This window comes from Astatotilapia calliptera, chromosome 3, assembly GCF_900246225.1.
Source record: "Astatotilapia calliptera chromosome 3, fAstCal1.2, whole genome shotgun sequence".
In the NCBI taxonomy this organism is placed as follows: Eukaryota; Metazoa; Chordata; class Actinopteri; order Cichliformes; family Cichlidae; genus Astatotilapia; species Astatotilapia calliptera.
This window is the reverse complement of record NC_039304.1, coordinates 14,152,887-14,164,267: the sequence shown is the minus strand read 5'-3', so window position 1 is coordinate 14,164,267 and position 11,381 is coordinate 14,152,887. Positions and strand designations below refer to the sequence as shown.

Below are 11,381 nucleotides of genomic sequence, written 5' to 3'. Positions count from 1 at the left end.
ACAACAACAACTCAGTTTTACTTTTCTCCAAAATAGGGTCACCACCTATGTTCACAACCAATGCCATTGCCATAACTCCTTAACTCCATCACTATTTGTGGAAAAATGTCTGAATTTTTGTTTTGAATCTGAATACAATTCTGGCTCATATGTCACAATATTATCACAAACAGATTGAATTAATTGCTCTTTGACCCCATTCAGCTGCAGACTGATAGCAGGCAGCAAGTCCATTGCAAACGGTCACAATAATTTTGGTCCTGCCATGGTCTCCAACCACTGTTTTCCCCAGTGTTACTGTAGCATAAAATACAATGATTGCCACTCTTTCAAATCTTTGCTTTCTTGGTTGCTATGGCGATTGCTGGCTTGGTTCAGACGGGAAAGAAAATTTAGTTGAAATATATTACTTACAAATTTGTGCACTCGCACACAAAAGAACTTGACCATTTATGTCCATGAACATGAAAAACCGGCTGCCTTTTTGTGACTATTTCACATGTTGTTATGAGACCTGGTTGCTCAGTAACACATATTGTTATCTCCTGTTTCACTAAAGCATACACCTTGCCCAAATTAGTTTTCAAACATGCAAGTTTTTCATATGTGCTGTGACAGCCATGTGCTAAAACACTTTTCTGTGTAGGTTAGCTAGTTTTATGGCTAAAAACAAGCTAGGTTAGCTTAGCCCAATGTACTAGGTTAGCTTGTTTATAACCCTTGTGTTGTCCCATACACTTGTTTGCCATACACCTAGTCGTCATTTTTGACCCGAGGACAACAAGCTAGGTTAGCTTGTTTTTAGCCACAATTTAGGATCTCCATCTCTTTTTCTCTCTCTAAACAGCGGGATAGATGATGAGGTTACATCCTGTAAAACAATATTAAAAATAAACCAGCAGAAAACTCATAATGTGATAAACTCTTTTTCTTTTGGAGTCGAGCTCAACAGGAGCAGGTGGGCAGGACGACAAATTAAAACTTGCTAGCAGCATTTGTGCTACTATCATCTCCAAAGATTTCATATTCATTACTTAATGATATTAAGCCATTCAGCCTGTTTAGTTCAATTACAAATTAAGAGAGAAAAAAGACCAGTAATATTTCTAACACTTCCCAAGATAATCTTTCTTCCCTTGAACAACTGTTCTTCTTCTAAAATTACTTGCAACACTGATAAGAGCTCATCCTAAACAAAAACTAACATTTGAAAATTAAAATGAACATAGTAATTTGGTAGAAAGCATTATGTTCATGTGAGGATCATTAATCAAGGTGTCTTAAACTTGGTTGTGTGGATTGAAGACCACAACCCCTTTCCCCTATTGCTAATAAAAATCCCCAAAGTTTGCAGTATTGTACATTGGGCCACCAAGGTCCAGAAGCTGAGACGTTCCAAACACCCTATTTTAAATCAATGTGGGCTGCTAAAAAGAAGAAGAAGAAGAAGAAGAAGTAGCTTATTTTATTTTATGTGCTGAGGCTGTCAGGTCGTCCCAATACACATAGCTGTAGATGACATTGATTCACCTTTCATTTGGAATTCTGCCAGGCATTCAGCCATTGATTTTTCAATAGTAGGCAAGATATGAAATGTGCCATTTTATATTATCACATCTCAGCTACTCACATGCTGTTGTTCACACGGCATGCAGGTGTTTCTACCCCCCCTACACACACAAGCAAACATCCACGCAGGCTTGTGTCCTCGCTCACAGACGTGAACTCACACATACACGGCTGCTCGTAATGACACAACACGAGCCGCCAGACAAGTTTTCCAATACCATCTCCTCGACCAGACGGCTCACAAATGGACACTTGTCCTTATCAGTGCAGCCACACTGTTTCTGCTCTACCTTTCCTTCCTCAGTTAATACTGGTTTAAAAGATGCGGAACGAAAAGTAGACCACAGAAAGCAAAAAAGGTACACTTAAACGTATTCTTCGTTTTCCTGTCTGCTGTAGAGTTAACATTAACCATGAGAGAGGCCAAAACTGGGAGATTTAATATACTGTATGCAGCTAAATGAAGAAATGAGGATATAGGCTACTGATTTGCATTTGCTGAAATTCATTTATGCTAACAATAAAATAAATCAGCTATGGATGAAGCGATTAGGAGAACTGGAACGCTGGTAAGAGCTGGAGGAGGAGGATGACGTCAGCAACAAGGATACCTCCAATCACATGGACTGGCCAATGAAACATCCCCTGGAGGTTAAAAGATGTGTACATCTGTCAGTGTTTTCAGCCTCTTTTAACCTGTGAAACACAAAAATGATAACAGCACGTATGTATCATTTAATCTCATTTCATTTAAAAGTAATTTAAAAACTGTGCGGTGCTTTCAAAAGAAACTCTAAGCACTTACAGTGTATATTGAATCTTCCTGTAGAAGCTCCAAAGTGCCCTATTTTAAGAGCTGTGAGCACATGTCAACACTTATTTTGTAGTTAGGGAGGTAAGCAGAAAACATTTAGCAATTAAAGATTTCAATCTAAGGTCTGATGGCCTAGCCGGCAAAATCAATATACATTTGTGGCAGGCAGAAAATATTCTCACTTGGGTAAACAGTGTTAACAAAGCATAATGTCGGGCTTCAAAACAAAAATCGAAAGAAACCTCTATCTCTGCATGTGTCACTAAATATCTGTGGGCACGAGTGTCTCAAGCCAGGGGGAACAAGCCACTGCTAATTCCACAGTGCATTTTGTGCCACGTGAGCACGTCCCTGGTCAGCATCAGGGCTCGTTTATAAAGTGGGTAGGGGCCCAGTCACATCTTCAGCACATTTCATGAACTCCGCGGGGACTGCAAATGCCAGTCAATGTCACGCGGCGGTGATGTCCAGAGCACTTTCGGTCATATTTCCAAGTAAAGAGAGCCATGCTTAAGCATGCGGGCTTGCAAAAGTGCTAGAGCTGAAGCCCCCTTCATCCTTTATCTTGCGACCCGAGATCCTGGCTGTAATAAGAGGAGCGCCACATCTTTGGCAATTTCTCACAATGACTCAGCCATCCATCACAGTTCCAGCTCTGTGAAAATAGGCTGATCTCCCCCCACAGTCTCCCTGCAACAGCTACTTTACATGCAGGACAGAGTAAAATATAATAAGCACACATGGTGAGACAGAAATAAGCCTTGGTCTGTTTATCACATGGTAATTTAATGAGTTCATTACCCCAGTGGGAATGTCTTCAGCTCCAAAAACTTGCATTTGAAGAATCTGTTAATAACTGTAGTTATACAATCTTTAGGTTTGGTTTAATCAATTATTCTACAGAATCTGCAAATGATCTAAGTCTTAATTTAATGTTCACAAAGTCACCTGTCTGTTTGTAAATAGTCCAGTGAAAGAATATATTAGAATGTGCATTAAGTTTTGCTTTCAGTATGAACATTCAATCAAATGCCTCTTTATAATGAAAAATGAAACTTTAATCATTATCAGCGTCTGCTGCTGGATGCACCTGTTTGTCTCCTTATTTTTACCCTTTACTTTTCCAACACACTGACTGGTTTAGCTAACCGCTGTAACCAACTGAGCCACATAAAACTGTAGGCATCCACAAACCAGCCCTGCCAAGAGAGCTGAATTAAATAAGGGATAAAAGGATGTTGTACATTTACTGCAACAAGCTAACATTTTTCAGTTTAGTGCAGTTTTATTTCTTTATATAGCACCAATTCACAAAAAAAGTCACCTTAAGTAGCTTTATATTGTATGGTAACCAGTGTTGGTCAAGTTACTTGAAAAAAGTAATCAGTAACTAATTACTGATTACTTCCCCAAAAAAGTAATCCCGTTACTTTACTGATTACTTATTTTCAAAAGTAATTAATTACTTAGTTACTTTTTAAAAACACGATTTACAACCTGAAGAGGTGATAAAGCGATAGATCTTTCAGCCCAATTCTACTTTTTCTACATAATCCATCATACAAAATGTAATCAAATGGAAAAGTCTCTTTTTAAACTTGTTTTATTAGTTTTAATCTTTTAACTTTATGCATCAAGCAAAAATTTAATTATATGCAACATTCTCTGACTGGAATAAATTAGTTTAACATTTAAACCTATTTTCTGCACATTCCAGCACATAAAATAAAATATTTTTTGTGTTTACACTCACTCTTTCAAATAGATGCAAGTAAAACACAGCAGAAAAATAAAGTCAAAGACTCAGCGGTCCTGTTGCTCTATTTTCACCTGTAAAGCAGGACTGCGGTAGGCGGAGGTTTACCCTGGTGCAGGTGTGCCGCAGCGGTCAGTGGAAGAATCCTCGAGTTTCTCTGAGTTTCCCATTACGTCGTTGCGCACTCGGTGCTTGCTTGGAAGTTTAGGGGTTGTTTTCGCTGTAAAAAGAAGTTTTCTTCCCACGCACAACGGACGCTAATGTTTTTGTCACTTTTTATGGAATCAAACTCAAAGTAAGGTCAGTACTTCCACGCTTTAAACGCTGCACACTCATACTCTCTCCCACAATCGATATGTGATCCACTGTTGATCTGCACACAGCTGTTGTCACTAACAGCGCACTCGCTTACATCACTGTCATGAGACATTCTCGCAAAAAAATCACGGTTTTAGTAACGCAGCGTTCCTACGGGAAAGTAACGGTAATCTAATTACTGTTTTTGCAATAGTAATCCCTTACTTTACTCGTTACTTGAAAAAAGTAATCACGTTACAAGTAACGTGTTACTGCCCATCTCTGATGGTAAACACCCTACAGTAATATAGAAAAAAACTCATCAAACGACCTTCTATGAGTAAGCACGTGGCAACAGCGGGAAGGAAAATCTTCCTTTTAACAGGAAGAAACCTCCAGCAGAACCAGGCTCAGGGAGGAGCAGCCACCACCAGTTCGGGATGAGGGTAGTAAGACAGGACAAAACACGAATGATTACTATTGATTATATGGAGAATGGTGTATAAATACATGGAGACTGAAAATAAGTGAATGAATTAAAAAAACAACACCAACAGTCATATCAGGGGATCATGGGAAGCCCCCAGCAGCCTAGGCCTATTGCAAGGAAGGATTCAGGGTCATGTGATCCAGTCCTAACTATAAGCTTTTTCAAAATCTTTTAAGCATAACCTTAAAAATAGTGAGGTCGGTCTATCTGCCTCTCCAAACTGGGAGCTGGTTCCCCCTGAAGAGGAGCCTGAAAGCCTCCCATTCTGCTTTTAAATATCCTAGGAAGCATGCTATGAGGGCTTTGGTATAAGACGGGGCCTGATTATTCAAGACCTTGTATGTGAGGAGAAAGAATTTTAATTAGACTCTGGATTCAACAGACAGCCAATGAAGAGAAACCAATATAGGAGAGATATGCTCTCTCTTTATTATCCCTGTCAGTGCTCTCGGTGCAGCATTTTGGATCAACTGAAGGCTTTTCAAGGCGTTAATGATGAATACCGAATAACAGCAGTCCAACCTAGAAATAGTAAATTCATCCTTAATTGTCAGGATCACTCTGAGACAGGATGTTTCTACATATTTGTTTAATGTGAAAGAGTGAAATTCTTCATGTAAGTAGAAACAATCGAAAACATTTGTTTATGTTAGCTAACAAGCTAAGTGTCAAAAACCGATAAGCCGACAGTGCATGGGAGATGCATGTTTCTGAATAGTTTATCCCCAGCGTGGTCAATAATCGCTCCACGGCCTTAAAACATCCCACTTTCCCGCATGTTGTAGCTAAAAATCTGATCAATATCAAAGCATCATTCAGTTCTTTGACACACTCCGACAGGTTTCAGTTTCCTCTTGTGGTATGTTTTTATCTGATGCTAACATTTGTTTGTTTTGTCACACGAAACAAGCTGCAAGCACACCACCTATACACAAGCAGCACACACAGAGCCATTAACATCCATTAGGAGTTGTGTTTTAGGCCAGCTAATGTAAGTCCAATATTTACTTATAGGTGTTAACCGAATCTCGAGGGAAAGTGTGGCTTTTTAGTAACTAATGGCTCTGCTGCTTTCAAAAGCTAGTTCTTAACTCTTGGTGTGCTGTTTGCTGCAGCACAGCAGAGTTTTTCTGAAGAAGAAAATGACCAAAACTGCAGAGCTGGGTAATAATCCTCTAAGTGAGTCACTATGAGCAACACCATTTTCACTACACCCAATCATCTGATCTGATAAGCAAAGGAACGGCTGTATGTTTGTTTGCCCATCACTTTACCTAACAAGTATTTCGTCACACTTGGAGTGTGTGTATTGCTGAGGACCCAAAGAAAGCACTGTTATGTTGTCTGGATGAACAGTGGCCATTTCAGGTATAGATGTAACCACCTGTCATCATCCACTGGTTGGTGAAATCCTGTGGGGAAGCTATCGCTATCGTCATCCTGGTGTTTTGAAACCAGATGTGACAAGCCAGAGATGGAAATCTCTGAGAAGGGACACATATAGCAACTTGTCAACTGGATTTTAGGTCCTCCCTAAAGAATCCCCTACTTTAATTTTTGACTGTACTGGGGAAAAAATAAACCTTTGTATTTGGTCAAACCTGAAGCTAACAATATAGATCATGAACTCAAGTAAGTGTCCATTGAGTCCATCTTCTCATAGACATCCATAAAACCAGACTTCTGTTTTTAAATAAGATGAATCATCCACTGCTAGCCATCAGTAAGAATGCATCTCCGTATTGGCTTCACTTTTCAGACACTTGAAGGCTACAGTCATACTCTGAAAGCCATCTCTGACTAGAGGGGGAAACAGTAGGTCCCACAATATGCAACTGCGAGCTCAAACTGAAGAAAATGCCTTCAGAATGTTAAAAATATGAGATTTCGTTGCACCAGACGACCATTTTTGATTTTTTTTTTGTTATAAAGCTACAGTTAGCTACATGTTAGCAAATAAATGTGACTCATAGGCCTAAAAAGATGCACATTTCCTTGCTGAAGTTCAAATCGAGCATCCAAATAGGGAAGAAAGATGATTTAGGTGACTTGTTGTTGGTGGCAGACGGGCTGGTCTGAGAATTTCAGAAACTGCTGATCATCAGGGATTTTTCCCACACAACCTTCTTTAGAGTACAGAGAAAAGTCCGAAAAAGAGAAAACATCCAGTGAAAAAAAAAAGTTGATCCCAGTGAACAGAGGAGACTGGCAAGACTGCTTGTAGCGGAGAGAAAGACAACAGTAACTCAAGTAACCACATGTTAGAACCAAGGTATGCAGAGGAGCATTTCTGAAAGCACAAAAACATCGAACCCTGAAGCAGATTAGCTACAGCTGCAGAAGACCGCACTGTCTGCCTCTCCTATCAGTTAAGACGAGGAAAAAGAGGCTACAATTCACACAAGCTCACCAAAATTAACGATGCCTGGTCTGAAGAGTCCCAGAGTCAGAATTTGGTGTAAACAGCATGAAAGCACGGACCCATCCTGCTACGTATCAGCGTTTCAGGTTGTTGGTGGTGTAACGGTGTGGGGGATATTTTCTCTGCACTTTGGGCTCCAAAGTATCAGCTGAGATTTATTTAAATGCCACAGCCTACCTGACTGTTGCCATGTCCATGCCTTTATGAACAAAGTGTACCTATAGCTGCTTGGTGGCTGCTTCCAGCAGGATAACACACCATGTCAAATAATCTTAAACTGGTTTCATGATCAGAACAATGAGTTCCCTGTACTCCAATGGAATAGAGCATCTTTGGGATGTGTTGAAATGAAAGACTGGTGTGATGGATGTTCGGCAAACATATCTGTACCAACTGTGTGATGCTATTGTGTCAATATGGGCAAAAAACTCTGAGAAAGGTTTCTAGCAGCTTGCTGAATCTGTGGCATGAAGAATTAAGGCAGCACTGAAGGCAAAAAGGGGGTTTGAATCGATAAAAGCAAGGTGTACCTATCAAAGTGAGTGCATGAGTCATCAACGCACATGTAAGCATCCTGCCATTACCTAATGTCCTACTGCCTCAGTATAAATGCTCAGCCTTAATTGTGCTTTGTCTTTGTGCTCTATGTGTGATCTCACAGATGTCACTCTGCTCTATGATCTCATAATAATGCCACAAGTTCAGGTAAGAGTTGCTTAACCTTTAAAATCAAATATAAAACAAGCTAAGGTTGACTAGACGGTCATTAAGGGTTTTTTGCCTTTTTGTTTCTTTTTTAATACAAAAAAGCTCTTAGTAAAGTCCAACCAACAAATCCTGTCCAATAAGTGTATAAACATCGACTGCCTTCAGTTGCTACTGTTACTCAGAGGTAAGGCTGCTCACTTGTTTTCAAGCGGTCTGCGGTCCACTTTACTCTCACAACTCCAGCGCAGCTTATCAATATCACATCAAGCACACCGTATCTGTAAAGAATCCATTGGTTACAACAGCAATGATATTGAAATATTTATTACAGCTTATGAAACCACTGCTTCTATTATAAAGCAGACCAGAGCATACAGAGCACATCCACTGATGCCGGGGCCAAAACTGACTTGGCACTAAAATGGACAGAGGGCTAATGACGAATACGAACTCAGAAGTAAGAAAAGACTCGATCGTTCCGTTATTTGGAGGTCTTCGGCTGTTATCCATACAAAAGTGTCCCGGGACTCAGACAAAACACCAGCACTTTTGTCATAGCTACATGATAAATCTTAATCAGTAATTTATTTGTTGGCAAACAAGTTTCACTGTTACAACAAATATTAGTTATGAGGTCATTCAACTCGGAAACCAATACAAAAAAAAAGAATAAATAAGAAGCCATAATTATAGCCAATAAGAAAAACTTCTTTTTGCTGCTAAACTTGCTCCCATCCTTTATTACTGTTTATTTAACAAATAAATAAATAGATTTTCTCCTTGAGGAAGAAAAAGAAAAACACTTCCAGTTTTTCTCACTTCAAAAGCTCTTTCTTTAATAAGTAAAACAGCCATCTTTCTTTGTTTTTTTTGCACAAGTGTCTAGTGCTCATCAAGGTTCAATTTGTTCTCTTTCTGAGAAGCACAAGTGTTTTCTGAATGCCAATATAGATGCAGGATGCACTATAAACTTTCTGAGGGACACCTCGTGATTAAATTGGACTGATTCTGTCTCCTTGACAATCTGTGAATCAGAGCTCTGCTATCTACACAGTAAAAAAAAAAAGAAAACGAAAGAGAAAACGAACCAGGCGGAAATAATAATAATAAAAAAAAAACAGACCTGAAAAAGAAAGGTGAATACGGTTCACGAAAATGCGGCACGATAAGTGTGTTCTTGTGGTATTTTTTGTGTAATTTTGCTCCTATTTCGATGGTCATTTCTCAGAAAGTGATAAAAGAGAAAGAAAAAAAACAGACTGGCACCAAAAGCCCAGAAGGGCCAGCACAAGAGAACAAAATTGCTCCTAATCACTACATTTACAGAGACAAAAGGGTTCGCTTGGAACGGGAAAAAAAGCATACTATTATGTGCAATGCTAGTTATCTGTACAGTTACATAGAAATATCTCGCAATTCTCTTATTAGTTTTTTTCTCCCTCTTTTAACAACTGGAATTACAGTAAAATCAAAGAAAGAAACAAAAACAAACAACAAAAAAAAAAAGAACAGTTATGCTTAAAAGCATACAATCAATAATTCCTTTATGGTAACTGTCCAAAATGTGTGTGTGCGTATATGTGTGGTTTTTGTCTTTTTTTTTCATTGAAGGGACACTTCAGCAAACAAAATGTGCTGCAACTCACCAAAGAGGAAAAAAATCTCTCAAAAAGTCAATATAGATACAGAAGTATAATAAAATAGTCTTTTTTTTGTTTTTTGTTTCGTTTTAATTCTGGTGAAGTCTTCAGTTTCAAACTTTAGGGGTATGCAGTTCCTGTAGACTGTCAACACTATATCTCTGAGACCTAAAAATCCTGTGTGAGTAATTGTCTCTTTTCACAACGAGACAAAACACGGCAAACCACACAGGGTTTGGGAGGGGACGGGGTGGATGTGGTGTTGTGGGGTGTTCGGTGTGTGGGTTGGGGGCGACGAGTGGAGGAGAGGGGGCACAACATCAACCTTCTGCAGTGTCTAACTAAATAGAGTCACATATTAACTGCCGACGACGCCCCCCACCACCGCATTCGTAGCAATTATTATCCTGCTTATGGTCGGTTACAGCGAGGGTACAGTTCCTTCCTCCGCCTCAGTCTTCGGGACACAGAATAAAGAGAATAAAGGCTACCACTTCCAACGACTGATGGACCAAGGGCACACGGGGGAAGAGTAGAGGACTGCGAGAATACAATGGGCACGGGTGGGAGGGGGTTCGGGCCTATAGGCTGGTGACTAGGTGCGAGGGCTCCTGCTGGGCCTCTTCTGGAGATAGATCCTCTCTGTTGGGGGGAACAATGAAGCCATCACTACTGCCCCGCCCTAGCTGGTAGTAGGAATGCAGCTGATGGAGGTGGTTACGTGAGCCCAAGTTGGGCATGCTTTTGTAGTAAACGTCGTCCGAGCTGGCCTCCGGGCTCTTGGCGTCGCCGCCATCCTTGGAGCCATCTGCCGATTCTCCGGACACGTTGGGCAGGCCGGGCAGCATGGGCATGCTGGTGTAGAGGGAGTCTCTCTGGTGGCTGTGGCTGGGCGACGAGCCTTCGTCCTCAGTGTGCTCGTTGGTGAGTAAAGGGAAGAAGCTTTCGCTGTTCTCCTGGGGGATCCTCCTTCGAGACGAGGAGGAAGCGCTGGCGGACGAGAAGGGGTGGTGCGGCAGCGGCAGGGGTGGGGGTGCCGACTGGTGGAGGTGATTGTGAAGGTTGTCCACCGCCTGCAGGGATGGGGGCGGCCTCTGCGGCAACAGCGGGGCGTTCGACTCCTCGCGTATCAACTCCAAACCGAGGCCTTCGTCGTGGTGGGGGACAAAGGTGGAATGGTCATCAAGGCCCAGCGCGACATTCATGCCCATCCCTACGCCCAAGCCCATCCCGTAGCCGCCGTCCTTGCCGCCATTGCTAACATTATTGACCAGCTTATTCATGAGGTTCCGATTCTGCTCGCTTGAGCGCTCGTGGGAATTGTTGAGGTAGGAGGGGATGTAATTGGAGGTGAGCTCTTTTAGGATCTTCTTTTCCAGGGTCGTCTCCTTGTGGTTATAGCCCCGATCAATGATCTGGACGCAGTCACTCATGTACTCAGCGCTGGCAATGCTATAACTGTTGCCATGGTTACCATTCAGTGGTAGAGTATCCATGACACTTGTATCCCGGGCATTGTTCAGGATTCCCTCTGGAATGACAAAGATGAGTAGGGATATAGCAGCTGAATGAGAACAGTGAACTCTTGTGAGACATAAATGCTGTTTTTATCAGCAGCCATCAAATCACCAACCCTCCCAGTTCTATGAAATGCACTCGGACGTAAAGGCCTGGATTAGCATTTT

The 11,381-nt window shown here is 41.2% G+C and overlaps 1 protein-coding gene across 26 annotated transcripts in view; it reads right to left on the bottom strand.

The window, feature by feature from the left end:
• Positions 1 to 8,362: 8,362 nt before the first annotated feature.
• LOC113018655 (adhesion G protein-coupled receptor L3) overlaps positions 8,363 to 11,381 on the bottom strand; it is a 265,269-nt gene continuing 262,250 nt past the window's right edge. For 20 of the 26 annotated variants that reach the window (XM_026161921.1, XM_026161925.1, XM_026161923.1 and 17 more), the window contains one exon: positions 8,363 to 11,227. In XM_026161921.1, coding sequence (XP_026017706.1) covers positions 10,278 to 11,227 — 950 coding nt within the window. In that variant the 3' untranslated portion in view covers positions 8,363 to 10,277. The remainder of the gene's footprint in view (positions 11,228 to 11,381) is intronic. The other 6 variants (XM_026161934.1, XM_026161936.1, XM_026161935.1 and 3 more) reach the window with 1 other exon arrangement.